A 21,829-nucleotide genomic window follows, 5' to 3' on the forward strand; every position below is an offset into this window, starting at 1 on the left:
AGAGGTACACTTAAATGTGGGCGGGGTTGTTGTCACTCTATGCTTGTCCAGCACTTGTTGTACAGTTAAGGTCAAAATTATTAGCCCCCCTTATGAAATCAAATAAAACCCTTATCCTTCCAATGACATGGGCCATAACCTTAAGTGTTCATAGTTTGTGTGTGTCCGCAAGAACAAAGACAACATCTGCATGAGGTCAAATGAACATTTTTATTGGTTTGCTGAACTGAAACAAGAAAAAAGCAAAAAATGCAATGGTCAAAATTATTAGCCCCATGTGATTTTGTGCTTTCAAAACAAATTAACTGGGTTTGAAACCACACCTGAGCAGTCAGTTAGGTTTGAAAACACACCTGAGTAATCAATTAGCACTGAACCTTATTTAAGTGACTTCAAGAAGCAGAGTTAGTATTACTTGACCACTTGAATGAAAGGGATACTCCATGGTTGCTCTATAATCTTCGTAAGAAGCAATATCATCATGCCAAAAAGCAAAGAAATCAGTCTGGACCTCAGACAGAAGATAGTGGATCTTCATCTTCAGGGGGAAGGATATACTGCCATTTCCAAGCATTTCATGGTTTCTAGAACAGCTGTGCGTTGCATCATTGCAAAGCACAAACAAACAAAGTCTGTTAAAAAATAAACTTGGCCGTGGTAGAAAACACAAGATTTCCAAAACTTTGCAGTGAAAAATAATCAGAGATGTCAACAAGAATCCCCAGACCTCTGCAAAGATGATTGTTGCTGAACTGGCTTCCTCTGGACTTGATGTTTCACGCAAGACTGTTGTGAGGGTTCTTCATCGTGGTGGACTTCGTGGTCATCGTGCAAGAAAAACCCCATTGTTCTCACAGCGGCACATTAAAGCCCGACTGAATTTTGCCAGAGACAATCTGAAACATAAGGGTGAGTTTTGGAAGTCTGTCCTTTGGTCTGATGAAACCAAACTTGAGCTGTTTGGGCATATGGATGCTGCTTTTGTTTGGCGAAGGAAGGGTGAGGCCTTCAACCCTAAAAATACTGTCCCCACAGTGAAGCACGGTGGTGGCAACATAATGCTGTGGGGCTGTTTTGCTGCTTCAGGGACAGGAAACCTTGTTCGGGTGCATGGGACTAAGAAAAAAGAGGATTATGTGGGTATTTTGAAGGCTAACATCAAGACATCTGCAGCCAGTCTAGGGTTAGGTCGTCGCTGGGTCTTCCAACAAGACAATGACCCGAAGCATACATCAAAGTTAGTCAAAAACTTTTTGAAAGACACCAAAACCAAGGTTCTGGAGTGGCCCTCTCAGAGCCCTGATCTCAATCCTATCGAGAATCTGTGGAGGGAGCTCAAGGTTCGGGTCCATGCTCGGAGACCAAGCAATTTGCATGATCTTGAACAATTTGCCAAGGAAGAATGGGCTAAAATCCCTCAGGAGACATGTGCCAACTTAGTTAGAAACTACCAGAAGAGGTTGTTGTCAGTTTTGGATCAGAAAAGCTACACTATTGACTATTAGTTGTCAGAGGGCTAATAATTTTGACCATTGCATTTTTTGCTTTTTTCTTGTTTCAGTTCAGCAAACCAATAAAAATGTTCATTTGACCTTATCTAGATGTTGTCTTTGTTCTTGCGGACACACACAAACTATAAACACTTAAGGTTATGGCCCATGTCATTGGAAGGATAAGGGTTTTATTTGATTTCATAAGGGAGGCTAATAATTTTGACCTTAACTGTATTTCCTCATCACCTCTGACACAGAGGGAGGTGTAAACCTCATTTTTCATCCACAGAATGGGGCACAATGACATTTTAAAAGCAAAAAAGAACAGGCTGCAGTGAGAGTCCTTCTCCATTGGATACTTAAAAAAATGTTGGTTTGTGCATTAAGTCCCTCTCAGGCAAGCTCAGGAGTTTAGTGTTGCCAGAGCCCACAGGGACAATGCTCTGCAACATTTTTATTCTCCAAGTGAGGATTAGAATACATGCAGTTCACATAATCCAGTCAAAATGAATATATATTTTTAAATGCTTGAGGATCCACTCATTACTAAAAGTAATGTACTCATGCATTGGGTAACATTACAAGTAAACATTCCATCTTAACTGTTGGGCAGTTGGCCCAGTGAATTATTTTTTTTCTCAGTCTACAGCTGCTGTGACAGGCATCAAAACATCCTTTCATTTTATTGTTGTAGTTTACTAATATGTGTAAAACTGAATGAACAGTGCCACAAAACCAGCCACAACTCAGCCCCGAGCAAGAGTGACCGGCCTCTATTGACCAGTCAATAGACTGCAGTGTTTCTAGCTTCACCTTGCAGTAGGCCTACCAGATCTGTGTGCTAAGTACCCCAACAGAGAGACCAAAAATGGGGACAGTGAGGAATGGTTTCATTTGTACCATCTACAACTTTTCACAGTGGAAATGGAAACTGAACTGAACTGAACCTTACCAGACTGCTTGGTGGAAATGGGACTTATGTCTGTGCCGGGAATTGTGCATGATCATCAAAGCATGCTAAAATTAGAGTGTTGACTGTTAAGTGTATCCCTGTTCCACTAACTGACTGTCTATTGACTATTTGGCACCAGAGTCTAGAAATGCAAGCACACTGATGGAACTCATACAACAAGCCAGACCATTGCAGTAGTTGTGTCTCAGAATTGGTGTTATGTTGGGAATGTATACTTTCACCAGTAGTATAGAAAGGTACAGGAAACTGAAAATTATGAATTCGTAAATAACTAGGTATTGAAGCAAGGAAAAAAGCTGCTGTAATTTCTTATATGCTGTTTTTTTTTTTAACTGAAATTTCATCAATTTTTTCAATTTTATTTCTTGGTTCACACACTGGAATATAAAACAGTGGCAGTATTAATCACACACATAAAATGGTTTAGGATGTCTCCTTTGATGTGTGATTGGTTGTCAGTGTTGACAGAATACCTATGCCTATTTCCTATAAGTGTTACAGGACCGTTACAGGTGAAACATTTGGCAGATATTTCACAAACTTACAAGGAGTCTATTCCAAGTGAAAGACAAAACATGTGATGACTTTGTAGCATGTTTGACTTTCATGCAGTAGACCTGACCTGTCAGAGACTTGCAATTAACATGTTAAAAGACATCAGTGAATGTAACTGTCCAATATCAACACTCTTGATTGGCATTAGGATTGCAAATAGACACAGTGAAACAGAAAGCTTGAGAAATTTTTATCAAATTTGTCACAAACGTCCACTTGGACATCTAATATAGCCATAAGGTAAAAGGTCAACTTCACTATGACATCATAACATTCTGCAAAAACACTTTTCTGGCCATTACTCAACGTCATATTTCAGGAACAGAGGGGGAGACATTTGGTCAGATACTGAATTGGTGACTCTAATCTTAGGTGTCCATCTTGAGACTGTGCTTATAATATGGATCCTCTGTGTTGCCAGGGGAAGATGTATCTGAAGCACACATGTTTTTGCAACTTGACAGGTTCGCGGAGGTGTACAACCGTTAGGCAGTAATTCTAGTTGAGTTTATGATGCTTTAGTTGGTGTCATTTCTCAGGTGTAGCCTTTTGTTACTCAATCAGTATTTGGCACAGGCAAATGTTTCACTTGGTTTCTTGTGTTAAACTAGTCCCTGGTGTCTTGATATCTTTTAGAAAAGTCAGAATAAACTTTGCTGATTTTTTGGTGTTACTATAGTTGTTTCCTGTACCTTTAAGATAGATTTGAGATACGTAATGTTTATACAAATACATATAGACAGTCTACAGTGTAGCATGTGTGTATAATGACTATGTTAACCTTAATTCATCAAGCTAAATCTGAGTACATCTCTTTTACCTTAAAAACACTTATGTGAGAACTACAGATATTATCATCTCATCTGAAAAATCAAATTTTCTTTTTTTTGTCACCTTTCTGCATTGACAGAACATCTTGGAATTGAATTTATGGGTATGGATTGTTCCTTCCTCCTAGTTTGCAGATGTAAGACTGTAAGCTAAAGCCCTCTACTAAAGCTAGTCTTCTCTTGCCAGATGAAGGGATCATACAGCCTTTACCGATATCACATTGTACTTATATTATAGCAATAAAAAATAACACCAACACGTGAACAATATTTATTCAAAGCACTGTGATACATCTACAAGTTATTATTTTGACATCAAATGTCACAGGTGCCTTTTTTAATCAGGTAAACAATCCAAAGGCTGCTGATTTATTTGAGTACACCATGAAAGCCAAAGAGGCTGTACATTTCTGATGCTGTATGTCCACACCCCTTCAGCTCTCCCGCCCTGCATTTTCTTTTGCTCAGCATGAGACAATAGAACAGCATCACTGTCCCTCTAACTCCACCCATCTCCTTCTATCTGCCTTCCTGTTTCCACCTCCATTAGATCTATGTATTTAACTGCTCCTCATATGTACTGACTGTTTCATTTCAAAAATGTATCATTTGGTATGCAACATGCGAATAAGCTTTGTTGTGCACACTGTGTTTGCCAGCATAAGAAATATCTTAATATTATCCCACTAAAATACAGTCAGAAAACAGGACTTCCAAAAATCCCAGAGAGAATTAGCATAAAGAAGGATTGGAACTTAGTTGCTTAGTTGGTTTGCTAAAATTGATAAACAACAGAGCAAAGAGAAACCTAACTCATTGAAATATGCAGTCATTTGTCTCAAGCTTTATCTTTTAAAACAGCACTGATAAACGATGGAGGACAATTCTAGAAAAAAGGAAAATTTAAATGGATATATATTTATATAAAATATCTGATGTTGTGATGATCAGCTGATAATCCTTTTTCTTTAACACAAGATATGACTTCAGCCCGATCACACAAAAAGTGTTTTGCAGGTTGCACAACACAAGGCGCACCGCACTGCCTTTAAAAAAAAAGATGAAAAAAATTAAATGCCACAAGTAAAAAAACGCTTGCTGTCTTTTTTTTTTGTTGCCAGGCAACCACCCCATCACTTCCTTGTCCTAACCTTCCTGTGTTATCAATCTACAGTTTAATAATTCATTTTTAACTAATTTATTTGACAATAATTAGTATCTAGTTCCTAAAATGGACGGGCAGAGCGTACTTGCTAAAGCTTTGGCTGAGGGTGAGAGGCTGTCAACAAATAGCTTGCTGGGTACAGGGAAATGGGTATCTGTGTGGGCACATGAGACTGTAAAAAAGAAGGTGTATCATGGGGAGGAAACCACCCCAGCAGTATGTCTCTGCAGACCCAGAGACTGCAGAATCAGACCCACAGTTCTTTATTACAATTTACAATTTTAAAATTTAATTACACCCAAATAAAAATACCAAGATTTAATTGTTGATTTATGCCTGGGTGCTGTTCTGCATTATTATTGTTTGCTGGTTGTTTTGTATGGTTTGAACCAACTATTTTAGTTCTTTATTTCTTAATATTCATCAGACTGCTCTGACTGGCACGCCAAAAACTTGCACTGCTTTGATCAAACCCGCAACAACATATAATAGGAAGTGTCTGGTCTTGGGTGTCCAGTCCTCACTTTTGTTGTGGAAATTTGAAACAAAGGCTGTGAAATACTGAAATGGTTTGAAATGTTTTATTGTGTGCAGTGGTCACATCACACATCAGGGAGATCTGCAGAGAAAAAAAAGAAATCAAACATATCACAAAATTGAAAACAGAAACACTTAAAAAAAATTTTTAAATACCTATCACAGTCTACACTGAAATACTGAAGATTCTGGAGCATAGCAAATACATTATTATATCAACATATTAACAACATTACCTACCATTTGAATAGTGCCCCTTCCTTCCTCATCTGCCTTTTGATCCCAAAGAGAGTGCCTAATTAGTCAAAGTTAATATTTTTCAACCATTTTACACACATAAACAAGGCCAAAACCTAATAATAGACAAAAATACATTTCTGATCTTCTGCGCTGGATGAGCTTAATTTCTGTCCACAAATTCTCTAAATATATGCTATAGAGTAATATCAATGTAGTGATATAAACACACATGATATATAATATTATGAATAATAAAGGGAAAACGTGTGTAGGTGTATTACATGATATACATGAATACAAAATTAACTTTTAGCATAAAGTACACTAATTGCCAATATGTAAACAGTTTCATGCTTGTATGAAAACGTAAGCCTATAGATGTTTTTCTCATATCATCCACTTCATTGCTTTAATCATTTATTCATGTTTAATTTAAAGCACATACTAAAATTATTTGTCATTGCGCTTTGGTTTCATGAAACAAAATGTTCAGGTCAAACAGTTCATTGCTCACAAGCTAAACTATTACCTACTACTTTAACCCATGTTTGATGTGCCTTTCAGACTATCGTGGTAAAGACAGTCATATCGTTTTAAACGTATCACTGTAAAACATCAATTTCGCTGTCTAATTCAAGTCAACAAAATAGTTTGATGGCATGAAACAAATAATGTGATTCACATTCAATACTCACACTTGGATCGTCATCATCCATATTCAGTAGTTGTAATAGTATGTTGGCTTCCAATGAAATAGAGGGCGCTGTCGCGAAATACAAGGGGTCTAGAACTGCGGGTCCAGATCTGCGGGTCTGAATCTGCAGTCTCCAGGTCTGCAGACACACCCTCCTCGTACCACCAGTTGGTCCAGGAGCTTTGCCTCCATTGTGGCCATTTCAAGTACTGCACTTATATTCCTCCATGCCTGCTGTTTATTGTTGAGATGGTGGTAACTGCAGTTTGTAATGTTGTATAGCTGTGAATATCCAGCAACCGCTACCACCAGTTTCCCCTCCACCAACTGTAAACTTGTTGTCGTGACCACCACAGAAGGCTTGCCTGTCAGATCATCTGATTGGACACTGAGAAAAAAGTGGAGATGACATGGGCTGTGTTTCCGCTCGGAGTTGAAGTTTTTCAACTCGAGGAGTTCAGGGCGCTCCAATAAAAACGCCAGTATAGCGCTTAAACGTGAGGTGCGCAGCAATGCAAAAACAGCGAGCAAAAAGCCTCATTTTCATTAAAAACAATTATAAAAAGCCACCTCTAGCTGCTTAAACACTTTTGTTGTGATCGAGGCCTTAAACATAAACTCTGTTTTAAAATAACTGTGACCAATATCTGTAAAGAGAGACACTGTTCCTTAGGGATGCATGATAATATGGGCAGGTTATCTGTATTGGCAGATATAGGCTTTTAAACTGATTATCAGAATTGGCTAACATGCTTTTTCTTACTTTGCGCAATGAATGAGTATGACATACATTAAAAAGCATTCTATTTCATGTCTCCATCTGCTATTAAGCTATCACAATAAAAGTATGCATGCATAATATGATGTTATTTCCACTACAGAATAGGCTTGATGCTCACTAAAATTAGGTGGGGAAAAAAGTGGATATATTGACATCGGCACCGGTTATTGGTGAATTGAATTGTTATATATCGACATATTGGATATTGGTAAAAAAAATCCAACATTGTGCATCCCTACTGTTTACAAATGACCTCAAACATATCTTTCTGTACGGACACATACACTGATACAAATGCACCTGCAATAAGCTAAAGCAGGGCAATGTGTTGGTTGGGCTCTCAGTCAGAGCATGTAAACACATTATCTGATCCTTATATTAAAGGGACACTGATTCAAACAACTGTATAATTTGATTTAATCAATTTTCTAAGAAATACAAGAAATGTCAAATCTGGGAGAACAACCCTGATGATGTCACTATGATGTCAGGTCAAGAGACTACTGAGATGCACTATGGGAAGTCTAACAGAACTAATGTTTTTGAAGCTTGACCCATACTGGGAACTGAAAGTCAGAATATCTCAGTCTCTGCTGCTTCCATTTTGGCCATTCTTTTTAAAACCCTCTCTCATTAGTCCTGAACTTTGTGGAAGTGCAATACTAAAACACTGGAGTACAACTTTAAGCACTCATGTAAATGCTTTGGTCCATCAGACTGGCTACATATAGAAGTACTGTAAAGACTAAGTCTATGTGACCACAGCCAGTCATAATCATCTTTTTTGGCTGCTATTAAAGTTTTATGAATGAGGGCCACCGTGTCTCCCAGCTAAATAGATTAGATTTTAATCACATCAATACTAGCAAAGGACTTGTAAAACAAGGATGCATTTGGACTGTTGGTTGCTGTAAATGTGAAAAGCCTTTTCTTATTGTTTGGGTTTATGGCTGTAATCTTCTTAATGTGTATGTGTATGTGTCTGTTTGTGTGTGTGTGTGCGTGTGTGTGTTGTACACCGGAAGTTTTAAGATTGGACTGTCTTCTTTTTCAGAAGCTGAGGAGCTGTATCAGAAACGTATTTTAACAATAACAGGAATCTGCATTGCACTCCTAGTCGTTGGAATCATGTGTGTGGTTGCCTACTGCAAAACAAAGTAATTCATGTCACATTTTTATGTTTAATTTATGACTTTTTATCGTGCCCAATAGTTCTCCAAGTCCCCAAATATTCTCAACAGTGAACTGTGTTGTGTTTCAAAATATCAGTACTAACTAAGTAAAGTAAGTATGTTTTTTGCTCAGCATGTGTCAAAGGCTGGGTTACAAAATAGCGGATTGAATAAGTATTGAGATTGAGTAAGTACATCCTAACAAATAGACAAAAACAAAAAAGTATGTGAATTAGAAAATAAATATTTGCTCAGTTAACCTCAATCAGGGCAATGAATCATCAGTAAAATGTCTAAAAGGTGTTAGGATGAGATTTGAAATACTCAGCTGTCAGGTTGCTGACCTGATTCACAGAGGGAGACTGTTTCATAACCTGGGAACCAAGACAGCAAAGCTCAGCTAGCCCATGTCTTGAACTCTAAGCACAAATAAACTGGACTTTTAAAATACATGTAAACATGTTAGTCTAACTGAAATCATACCAAACTGAATTTCTCAAAGTTGGACTAACACATCCAGATAATATGATTGGGTGTCAAATTACTCCTGAATGTATACAGTCAATTGCACCCATCTAGCTGAGGTGCTCTGTGCATGCTCCACAGTTTCTGCCTGGAAACTGTGTTTGACCCGAAAATCGCATAGCATTCAACGTGTAACAGAAGAACAGAACAAAAAAAAAGAGTAAAGCACACAGCATGTATGAAATGTACAGAGCTGTAAAGTTGTCCACCGTGGTACCACTTTGTCGCTAGCCAACTGCACTAACTAACTATTAGCTAACCGCTAACTTGTTTGTCGATTGTTTGGTCGGTGACGTAATTGGTCAACTGGAAAAAGGTCCAACACTAACGAGCTGGAAGGGGGCATATCATCACCTATCATAGTGGAGTCAGACATACTTAAGTCAATATATCCCATGCTTGTATACTGGGACAAGGACAGTAAGTCCAGTTAAATGGCCTAGTTGAGCTAACCATAATGAGTGTCTTAGAGTGTCTGGATTTAAACGTGCTACAAGAAATTACAAAAGTCAAGATTCAACAACAAAAATGACCCTGAGGTCTTTGGAAACCAAGTTTGAGTTAGTAGCCAGGTGGCCTTATGTAAACTTCTAAATGTGTAAATGGGGGAGTGGAGAGTCAACAATGCTTCAGTTTTCTTGTGATTTAGCTGCAGAAGACTACGACATCTAGGCACTGACCCTCAGACACTTATGTAAAGTAACCAGATCAGAAAGTTTTCAAGGTTTCACAAATAAATAGAGCAAGACATCATCTGCATAGTAATGATCAGGGGTACAGCCAAACCAAAGCAGCTGAGAGACGTCTGGGGACTCTGTGGTGCTATTGGACACAATAACAATATTGTGGAGTTTTTTTTTGTACTGGCCTCAATATGTAACAAAAAAACATAAATTACCATTACTACAGTCAAGCCATTGTAACATTAAAGGATTTTGGGGTAAATGCATCTCTTTAGGTACATTTGGAACTTTCGCCTCAGACATGTTGTCCAGTTGCGATCTGGGCTCCTTTACAATTTTGTTTGTTTTCTCCACAAACAGGAAGCAGAGAAAGAAGCTCCATGACCGTCTGAGGCAGAGCCTGAGGAATAAGAGGAACAACAATACCAATAATGGTGCTGGCCCCAGTCTGGCAAGCTCAGCCAGAGGACGTCGGATTTCGAACTTGCCTCTTAAAGATTTGCAGCTTATCAATGTATGCTGTTACGTGTTGGTGTTATATAAAAGTTATCAAAACTTGTTAAATCTGTACACACGTCAATCGTTTATCTGTTTTTTGCTCCTCTTTCTCTAGCAGTGTAATGGGTCAACTGTGCAGCATGCAGCTGAAGGGGAGACAGAAACAACCTTCTCCACATGCAAAAATGCTTTCTCTGCCTGTGAACCCACCACATTCACCCACATCTCCAGCCAAAGGTGAGAAAACACTTAAAACATATATTTTTGAGCTTTGTTAATTTGGTTTGGTTTTAATTTATCAGAACTTGGTCTAACTCAGCACCACACAGCAGACCAGCAACTCTATCTACACAGCCACAAATGTTTCTGTGTTTTACTGTTGTAATGTTTCCTGATGCATCACTGTTCAGGACATAGGTGTCACTAATAGTGAGAAGAGCTCAGATTGGGCCCACAGTGGGCGTGTCATATTCTAGTGGTTTGAAGAGAGGATGGAGAGGTCAAGATAGAAATCACTGGAAAAAAAGCTTGTGCAGTATTCTCACAATGAATTGATCCATGCTTGTTTTTTGGGCAAACACAAACATCTGTAATAACAGAACAAAGGTTTGCAGGTAATCAATGTAATCTGTGATTTTGCTACGACTATTTGTTTCCATAGTGCATTGTGCAACACCCTCTGTTGATGACAAATCCTTGATCACAAGGGTTCCATGCAAAAGTGGTGGAAACGCAGGCTGGCTCCCTAGATAGAGCTAAGGTTCACTAAGCTCAGTAAAGAAATAATAACACGATCTTGATTACAAAATATTTTCTTTGGTCGCAGCTGAACTTCATAAAGGCCAAAACACACCAGCAGCGAACACCCCGCATCAAAAAATATGCCCCTATTATTGTCAATGTACAACCTCACACCGGTGGTGTTTAGATGCGTGTTGTCGCTCCTGGATGTGCAGCCCTGCGGCACTTTACACCACTGTCCTATTTACAGCTTTGCTGCCCCTGGAATTAAATGCATTTTTCCCCCGCGCGCTCACATACCAGCTCCTGTAGCAGCTCTTTTTTTCTGCTGTGTTAGCTTGAGCTAACGGGGCAGAGAGAGCAGGAGGAGAGAAGCTTATGGAGACGGACCTTCAGCGCTGTGTCCAATGACATTAACAGCTGATTGGCGACAATCAGCAGTTTCTGCCACCCAACCCCCACCTGCCCCTATTACCACAAATAGATTCTAATTCTGTGGGAAACACTTAATTCTAATAAGAAGAAACTCTGAATCCATGACAGTATCACAACTGAGATTTTCACCTGCCCCCACAATTTTGTTTAACCCCCCCCCCAAAAAACCCCAAAATATTTTATGATCTCAATATTTTTATGATGTGTGTGATGTTATATAACTGTGTGTCAGATGTCACAGAAGAAAAAGAAAAAGAAGAAGGAACCAAATAAGTAATGCTTGTTACACCCGCTGTGGTGTCCACAGCTTTTGTTTATTGCCATTGTTTTTGTATATCTGTCTAAAGACAAGGAATTTATTGCTGGTGCAGTTCACCGGGATACTGTAATGTTGCTCCACTTGAGTATACTGTACATTGACATGTTAATGCACTTCATTTTGTATCTTAAAGTTGGTTTTTAATTGAATAGTTCTTTAATATGACCGCCTTTTTACTTAATTTTTTTCAAAAACATTTTTTATATACTTTATCCCTGAGGGGAAATTCAATTTTTCACTCTGTTTGTCACTTACACACAGGTCCGAACACACAAATGCACAAACTGGACCTATACATGCACTAAGTGGAGAGATGTCAGAGTGGGCTGCCCATGACAGGTGCTCCGAGCAGTTGGGGGGTTCAGTGCCTTGCTCAGGGGCACCTCGGCAGTGCCCAGGAGGTGAACTGGCACCTCTCCAGCTACCAGTTCACGCTCCATATTTTGGTCCAGATGGGGACTTGACAGGCGACCCTCCGATTCCCAACCCAAGTCCCTATGGACTGAGCTACTGCCGCTCTATATAATTCATTAAAAGTAATAGTGTTTTTACTTGAGTAGAATACTTAATATGTCTACGTGACTATGGCACAAACATAAAAATACGCAAAACAGCTTGTTGCAGGTAACGGTGGCATGGTACTGCATTGAGCCAAACTCTGTTTATTCTCATTAGCGGCATGTTCAACATGCCACACAAGGCATGCTAAGCTTTCACAAAGGAGACAAAGCCTGGAAAAAGAACTCTGAATCTAAAAATACTTAAGAAAGTCTATGATGGTAATCAAGGGTCTCAAGCCTACAATAAAAGTAAGTAAGGATGTCAACACAAATTCCACACCACTGACATTTTTACCAATCTGGACATTTTGATTACTAGCTATTGGCTATAATCTAGATGTTTGAGTTGCCTCTTTGGGTGTGGTTCTGTTGAAAACCTATTTGTAAATGAGTCTATAGCCCCTTTTACACTACCAGATTTTCGGCGAATGTTGGGCCATTTTGCCGACAAGCTACAAGCATTTAGACACACAGAGCTGGATCAGCGAGTTGATCCGAGATGCCCAATTTTCTGCTTTGTAGGGTAGTCATATTGGCGGAAACCTTTTAGTTTAAACAGACTGAGGTGGCCTTCCGCAACGGGAGGGGCTGTTGATGATTTGTGGGAGAAGCTGTTGACGCCGCCGCACATGTGAGCCACTGGTGGTGGATAAACAGGAAACAGCTGATAGCAGAAATTAGCAAGCAGCTAGTAGCAAGAGGGAAACGTGGCTTCCCTCCCACGTTACTGGTTATGTCACACGCTGAGCTACACGTTTTGTCACTTGCTCACGCCCCCCATTGCCCCGAAAAAGTTGCATTCTGTATAAACAGAAGTAGGTTTAGCAAACTAAACACTTAGCCTTGGCGAAGCCAACTAACCAATGACCTGACTGCAAACAATCACATCAATTACTCAGTAAACAGCATTAAATCACATACAACAGGGTAAACAGTCTTGCTTAGCCTGTACAGCTGTGATAAAACTATGCCCAGTTGTTACTTTACCGATCCTTGAATGGATGGAAGAAAGAGTCGCTTTATGGTGTACTGCTTTGTTAGCTGGCAGAGGAAGGCGGGAAAGAGCTGTGGTTCCAGATGCGGTTTTCTTGTGTCCTTGTTCTGAAGGTGAAACTCTGAGGAAGCTGGTTGCTCAGGGCCTTTGCAGAGTTAGACGCTGTGTGCTAACTCACTTGGTTCTCCTTGTTGCTAGAAAGCTAGTTGCAAACCTTGTGCTTGCAAATCTAACTTCTCTGGTTCACGTTTGCCTTTGCCTTGAGCGTGGGCAAGTCGTGGTCCAGGAAAAAGAGAGTCTGTGATCAATTGCCCTTTAGTGGTTTGGGGCAATGGCCTCTGAGTTGGTCAGAGGTGGTGTGTGCTGCTCGGCATCTCATGAGCAAGAGAGCATCTGAGCTGTTCCAGGCCCAGCAGAAAAAAAGAAAGAGTCTGAAGGGAGCAGACTTACAGATGCCTGCGAAATCACAGAGTCACATGTCACTGTAAAAGTCCTGTCCAATCAATTTTGGTGACTGTTAGGGTTAGGGTTAATGGGCTAACCCTAACCCCCTCACTGAGGTGAGAAATAGCTCTCTTTGTCTGAAGAACAAAGAGCATGCAGAGAAAAGAAGCCTTCACATTTCCAGTTTAGATTTTAACAAATGACAAATCATCTGTGGTCCTGTGAATCCCAATAGTATTTTGTTAGTACTGAAGTTAATAAGTATCTTTTTAAATCTTATTTAGACGGTTTGCAACAGATCCACATCCTTTCTATATAGATATTGTAAAAAATAGTATTGATATTACACAAAATATTAAAGGAAACCAGCTAGTTCTATTTCCTTAATCTCAGAACCAATTTTAGCAGATCCAGCTAAGACTTCCATTTGAGTGTGCCGCTCATTTCAGCTAATCTCTATAAACAGCTATCTGTATGTGAATGCTGATAAATTTCAAAAAGCTAATACACTGGAAAGCTAAAACGAAGTGTTCTGCCTCTCCACACGGACTATAACCTGCTGCTGAAACATGATTGATGACTACTAAGCAGACTACAAAAACAGCAAAAATCTTGCACGGTTGTTTACAGCTTCTCATATTAATGTGCCCTTGATGCATCAGTAGCATCAGTCAGACGTTACCTTCTGCGGTGTTATGATACACCGCTGATCAGCTTGATGGCACCTGTCGCAGCTCTATGATACGGGGACTGGTGGCATCAGTTCATAATGTGGCCCGATGGCACCTGTTGCACCACGATATGCTGGCGTTGGGTTGAACGCTGCCAGTAATGATGTAATATGAGGAGCTGGAAAGTTCCTATATAGCAGGCAAACTGATGGTGGTTGGGTACAACAAATTCCCTGACTTTCATCCAAGAGCCTGGTGTTAACTTCCCGTATGAATGTAGAGTTGGTTGATATACTAGTGTTGTTAGTGGCGTTTTTGAACGTCAACAGCAGACACAAGCATATACCTTATATATGCTGCATATACCTAGCATATAATATGTAGACATGAAAGGCCACTGACAAAGTGGCAATATGTGATGACTTGGGATGAGAACAAGCTGAATGATCAGGAATATAATGGATAATTTATAATAATCATGCAGAGATGTTAACCAGGTTTTTATGTTATGCATGTCCTGAATAGGATTAAAACAAGGCGAAGACATCTGTAAAAGTATGATGACTTTGCACAGAAAAAAAGTTAAGCCCGCTTAAACTAAATATAAAACAATCAAATACTATAATATAATATAATGGTTATAAAATATAAATGATCAACCCCACAGATTATGTGTCCCATGAATGACATTATGTCCTTAACGTACAGATATATAATTACCGTAAAGTTGTGGAGGCTAGGTTTAGGGAAGTAAAGTCACTAGCTATGTTTCCATACAAAAGTGATTCAAATCATTGGGAAATGCGTATTAAGAGAAATACGAATCCTGTGCGTTTCCATTAAATGTACGGACTTTGGTGAAAACTACTAACTTGCGCAAGTTTTCCACAGAACCGGAAACAAAACAAGTCTCGCATTCTTCTTTTACATTTTCTGGCGGTTGGCAACCAGCTTGTAAATGCATTACCGCCTTCCCGACCTGGAGTGTGGATATCACCATGGAGAGAGGTGCGCTACGTCAGACTTAATTCGAACATAACTGTTTCCATCCCCCATTTTGCAAATCAACATTTTTTCAAATCAACCAAAACCCCGCTAAAGCAAGCGTATTTTAGTTTGTGCAAATCAGGGGATTTTAATTCGAATTTTGGTGTTTCCATCATAATTTTCCGATGCGATACTTCTAGATGCGCATCTAAACAGGCTGATGGAAACGTGGCTATTGTGGTTAGGTTTAGGAAAGGAAACATGGTGAGGACGTATCGTATCGTATCTGGGGAAAAGTCTGCATTTTTGTGACCCATCCACCATCGCAACCTGCCTTCCTACAAGACTGCTCAAGACTGCTTCCTTGTTTACTCCTGTCAGCGCATTGGTGACGTGGTTGCAGCCTTTCAAAATATATAAGATATGTATTAATTTCGGTGCATTACTTTGCGTAGGAAAATGTTCAAACTGTTAATGAGAACAGCATGCACAGCATCAAGGATGTTTTGTCTAGGACACCAAATTGTTCGGAAACAACCCTGTGTCCATCAGGACATTGCTCATATCTTGCAGACACATCAAAAACAGGTATACATTTTGTATACAACAGGTTGTATACAAACATATACATAAACTTCAACAAATACATATTCATTGAAAATGCAGTGATAGCACAATAACGGTAATAGATAATAATTATTAATAATAAATTAATAATAATTATTTTTATTGTGGCCCTTGCCAAGCATATATAATTAACTGCTGCATCAGTAAATTAAAGTGAATCCATGCAGACTGTGAGCAAACTGGAATGAAATACAACGAAAGGCTCAGGGATACAAATCTGACCCGAAATATATTGATGTCATGGTCGAGAGAACTGTCTGAAACCTGTCTCCAAGTAAATGACCCCCTCCCTGTCTCTGCAGCTGGAGTAATGACTGGAGCAACAGTGTTCTGTCTGACACTGAGTCTGTCTCGGTGATGTCATTGGCGGAGAATAGCCAACGTGCCACACAGGGCGGCAGGGGGCGCCTGAACGCCACTGGTGGCAGCAGAGACTTAAGTGCTCACTCAAAGAAGTGCCGAGACACACCCAACTCCGACAGGGACTTGCCTTAAAGTACAAGGTAATTTGATTAATTTTAACTTTGCGTCACAAATAAAAATCCAAAAGGCAGCAAAGATTTTCAGAAGGTACACATAGCAACTGGATAAAAGTGAGCTATTACACACCATGGCTAAATCACCCTTGAGGGTCTAGTTTGTGGGGTCTAGTGGCATCTAGCGATAAGATTGCAGAACTGAACCTTCTCCTGTGTGTTAAGTGTGTAAGGAGAACCACAGCGGCTGGTGCAAAAATGCAAATGGCGCTATCTACAGCCAGTGTTTGGTTTGTCCATTCTGGGCCACTGAAGAAACAATCTCAGGTAACTAAAACACAACATTTCTTATTTTTGGATGATTATGAGCTAATGAATATTATAAACTATTTCTGCTAATAGATGCCCTACACAGTGGACCTTTAACAGCCTGTTTAAAATAGATAATAATATATGATGCCTGCCACTGTTCTCTGGCTAACAACATACTGTCCACCAAAATGTTATATTATGAGCAATATATGAGGAATAAAAAATAATGAATTAATTAATAGTTAGATAAAATGGTGATAAGCAATGTGTACAGCTAATTAGAATTGAATGGATACACTCTGGAAATACATCTAGTAGAACCTGAGCTCCATAAATTACAATCCTCTCAGTTCAGACAAATTTTCTCTGTTACTTATAACTCAAGACAGAGATGTGTCTCAATTACAGTTTTAAGTTGTAGCTAGTATGTAAAATTAAGGCGATGCTTGGACCTGACCTCAAAACAGATCTCCAATTATTGGGAACTTGTGGGTCAAAGAGAGAGAGAGAGAGAGAGAGAGAGAGAGAGAGAGGTTTTGCCTGACCAAGTGGTCAGTCAGGACAAAGACAGAGGAGATGAAGTGGGAACTTTAGCCCCGTTTCCACCGAGCAGTAGGGTATGGTTCAGTTCGGTACGCTATTTTTCTGTTTCCACTGTGAAAATTTGTGGATGGTACCAATGGAACTGTTCCAAACCGTTACTATTTTTGGTACCCCCTCTGTTGGGGTACCTAGCACACAGATCTGGCACTAAAAGGTGGAGCTGTGAACACTGCAGTCTGCTGATTGGTAAATAGAGGATGGTTACTCTGCTCAGGGCTGAGCTGTGGCTGGTTTTGAGGCAGAAGCTACTGTTCATATCGTGGAGAGTTTTATAAGTAAACTATAAATATGCAATGAAAGGATGTTTTGCTGCCTCTTGCAGCAGGTGGAGTCAGAGAAAAAATAACTTAAATCACTGGGCCAACTGCTGGGATTTTTAAGGTGGAACATTAACTCGTAATGTTACTCAATGCATGAGCTGAATGACGTGAATCAACCAGCACACCTCAAATATTCCATATGACAACTTTTTTTTTTTTTCAAAGATTATTTTTTCGGGCTTTTGCCTTTAATGTACAGGACAGAGTGAAACGGGATGAGAGAGAGAAAGCGGGGGGTGACATGCAGCAAATGGTTGCAAGCTGGAGACGAACCTGCGACCTTGTGTTTGGCACACTAAGTTGTCTGGTGTTCAGGTTCAGGCCCCATTTATACAACAATGATTTCAACTGAAAACGGTAAACTTTAGTTGCGTTTTGGCCGATCATTTACATGATAGCGGCGTTTTGGGTGCCTGAAATGCAACGATTTTGGAAATGGGTTCCAGAGTGCAACTTTTTGGAAACAGCAGCGTCTCCGTTGTCATGTAAACTTGCAATGCAGTTCCTCTGAAAACGGAGACGTTACGCACAAGCGCATTACGGTTCCAGTCACTAGGCATGCCGACCATCACAACAACAATGCTGAGCTCTGTTTGTGCTGCTCACCCTGTTGATTTGTAGTAACTAGGGCTGTCAGCATTAACGCGTTAATCGCGATTAGATTAATGCAATCCATAACGCGTTTATTTTTTTTAATCGCATTTTAATTTCGCAAGCCCTTTTGGGGGTCATCTTTATGTTTCCAGGGTTCTATGTTTCCCGGGTTCTATGTTCCCCACTTAACCTTGCAAAAAAAGTTCTATGTTCCCCGCTTTCACAAAAAGGGTTCTATGTTTCCCGCTTGGTTGAGCGGGCAACATAGAACCCGGGAAACATATAACCTTTTTTGTTTAAGCGGGGAACATAGAACCTTTTTTGCAGGGTTAAAGCTATAGTGCGTAACTTCTACAGGTCTGTAAATGTCCGTTTCACCCAAGCCACTACTAGAGGAGATGACACAATGCTGATTAAGCCGATCGGCTCCTCTAACATCTCGCAGTATTTTTCAATATATATCATTTTTAGTATGCGTGTCGACTGGCGACATTCCCGCGCTGGCACACAGGAAATGCTTCCTCACAACAAGAAGGGAGGGGGAGGAAGAGCAGAGAGTCTCATAGCAAGAGGTAGAGTGCAGGTAGAAAGAGAAAGCAACATGACGGAGAAGTGGCCGAGACACAGTTCAGAAGTGGATCCTACCACAAAGGCAAGTGTTACTCTGTGTACGGTGTGTGGCAACTGGCGAGTGTTACTCTGTGTACACGGTGTGTGGCGAGTGCTACTAGTGTAACAGTGTACATGGAAGTGCCGCCAGCTTAATAGTTGTAATAACGCATTATCCGCTGGGAGGCGACAAAAGTTACGCACAATAGCTTTAAGTGGGGAACACAGAACCTGGGAAACATAGAACCCTGGAAACATAGATACGCTCCCCTTTTTGTCCCTTCTACTCACCCATAGTCGGCTCCTCTAGCTGTAGCGTCATGCTATGAAGCAGCTTCCTGCAGTAAACTTACCGCAGTGATGGAAAGAAAGAGTGCTACTGGACTTTTGAACGGCTTGTTTAACTTTAAAAAACTTCCAGAAGGTTCAGTTGACAAGTCAGAAGTAAAATGCAACCTGTGTCAAACGGAGTTAACTACCACCGGAGTACGTTGAGTTTGAGTTACCACCTCCACGCTAAACACCCAGGTGCAGCTGGCGCACCCCAGCCAAGCGAGCCTCAGCTCCACCAAAGTACCATTTTGGAGTGTGGGAGTCGTCGCAGACCCGTAGATGAAAGTACATCGAAGAAGTTAACTAAAGCGATTGCTAAATGGGTGGCAACTGACTGCAGACCTGTCAACATCGTAGAAGACTCAGGTATTGTATTAAGTTAGTCTACATGGCACTTTTTTGAAAGTAAATACAAAAGGTCAAAAAGGAAATTCTTTCTTTGTGTTTATCTGATTCCCAATTAAGACACTCTGGTAAGAAATGCTTTACATTATGGGCTTAAAACTGCCTTGAAATGCAAAATAACAGAATTTTAAACATGCAATTCAAAACACAATTAATCGTGATTAACTATGGAAATTCTGTGATTAATTGCGATTTAAAAAATTAATCGTTAGACAGTCCTAGTAGCAACTCCACCTCGTCGTCCTTCCAGACAAAGTTATCTGTGCATGCTTTTGCCATTGTGTCTTCTTTGTTTTCGTTTGTAATCACCGCGTTGTACAGTAGAGGAAGGCGCTTCAGCGCAGGTGCATGGCGTCATGCTGTGGTGTTGCTTTGCAAATTTACACTACCACCCATTGGTCTGGCGTGCATACTACAGCGTTTTGAGTAGATTTTGCGACTCCGTGCGAATGGGGATTGTTTCAACAACATCGCATATAAACGCAGAAGTTTTTTTAAAACGCAAAGGACAGACTTTTCCGTTTTTAGGCAAACCGTCATCTAAACAGGGCGTCAGTGTCTGCTGGAGGCAGGCCACATTCAGAGCAAAGCTGCAGCTCCTGCTGTGAGCATGCAGAGGTGAGAAAATGGGGGAGGGGCATAGCATGCCCTCCTGTATGACGTCTTACCTCATCAGAAGTTAAGAAGCAAGAAGAGCTCTCCTGAGGTTCAGGAGAAAGAGGGGAATGGAGACTAGACGCTTCTCCTTAAGTTGGCCTGGTGACATCACAGAGTCACATGTCACTGTGACAGTAGTGCCCAGTCAAGTTTGAAAACTGGATCCATGGGCAGGGCTCTCACTGAAGTGTGACAGTGATCCTGTGGAGATGAGTGAAAAATGGCTGTCCTTTGTTGGATGAACAAAGAACATGCAGTCTCGTCCACCCAGAGGAAAAACCTTCACGTGTCCAGTTTAGATCTGCACAAATGAGAAAACATCTGTGGTCCAGTGAATCCCAACAGGGGATTTAGAGGAATCTGATGGTGAGGATTACAGATGGCTCGTTAGAATTCGTTAGTGTTTGTTGTTGAGGTGGTTTTCACCATGAGCCAAATCTGACGGTTTTTGGCATGTCGAAGATCGGCCGCTAACCCTAGCATCTGCTAATCTGTGCTCACCTTTTTTTCTCTGATAACTTCTGATCAAGACATTCAGGAGGTTTTTACCAGGAGCCAAATTATCTGCAGAGGTCTTGTCCTCTCCAGAACAAGTGGACCTAGTGATTATATATATTGATTATATATATTTTGGGGATGCATGATGTTGGATTTTTTTGCCAATATATCTGAAATGCCAATATGTAACAACTCATTTGACTGGGAACCGATACCAATATCGTTACATCCACTTTTTTCTCCACCTAATTTTAGTGATCATTAAGTCTCTTCTGTAGTGGAATTAACATCATATTATGAATGTATACTCTTACTATGAAGGCCCACCAGCAGATGGAGACATGAAATACAATACTTTTTGTTGTATGTAATATTCATTCATTCAATTAAGAATTAATTTAAAAGCCAATACATACACACACACACACACACACACACACACACACACACACACACACACACACGTATATACACACTGAAAGACACAGATACAGTTATCAGTGTTAGTAACGCAGTGTTTTCTTCTCTGTAACACATGCACATGAACAACAACAACCTGCATTCTGTATTTATAATATGTACTGTGTGCACAGAGATACAGAATGCGGTTATGTGATTTAGGTCTGTTCATTATTTGTATCTGTATTTGTTGATTCTCATTGTGAGTTCATTACTTAATAAGCCAGAATATGATTATGGTGTCTTTGAACACTGGAAATAATTAGGCCAAATATTTAAGGGAAAATTGAAATTCTGTAACTCATCAACCCGACACTCATAATTAGCCTCATGTATGACTGAATGGAAATGATTATCACTGATGTAAAAGTGTTCCTTGCTGACAGACAGACTCTCTCTGAGTTTGATTATATCCATAATAAAAGTTGATGAGGGACATAACAGATTGTGAAGAGAAAAATCTTTCTAATAAATGAAGAAAGTAGTTTGTAGTCCTTTTCTTTTTTTTTAGATTTTTAACTAGATGGTTGTGAATCAGAAAACAAATAAAATATAAAACAAATAAATAAAACAAATAAAATATAAAACTGCAAAAAATGCACTATATTTTAATCTATTATCTGTCTTCCCTCTGGTATG

General features: G+C 39.9%; 1 protein-coding gene across 2 annotated transcripts in view; it reads left to right on the top strand.

Moving 5' to 3' along the window:
* The window catches only part of nrg1 (neuregulin 1), a 63,989-nt gene that overhangs the window by 38,208 nt on the left and 3,952 nt on the right, over positions 1–21,829 (top strand). The window contains exons 4-7 of one of the 2 annotated variants that reach the window (XM_049604036.1): positions 8,323–8,425; positions 10,009–10,162; positions 10,262–10,383; positions 16,227–16,427. In XM_049604036.1, coding sequence (XP_049459993.1) covers positions 8,323–8,425; positions 10,009–10,162; positions 10,262–10,383; positions 16,227–16,419 — 572 coding nt within the window. In that variant the 3' untranslated portion in view covers positions 16,420–16,427. The remainder of the gene's footprint in view (positions 1–8,322; positions 8,426–10,008; positions 10,163–10,261; positions 10,384–16,226; positions 16,428–21,829) is intronic. The other variant, XM_049604035.1, reaches the window with a different exon arrangement.

Source organism: Epinephelus fuscoguttatus, linkage group LG18 (genome assembly GCF_011397635.1).
Source record: "Epinephelus fuscoguttatus linkage group LG18, E.fuscoguttatus.final_Chr_v1".
NCBI lineage: Eukaryota > Metazoa > Chordata > Actinopteri > Perciformes > Serranidae > Epinephelus > Epinephelus fuscoguttatus.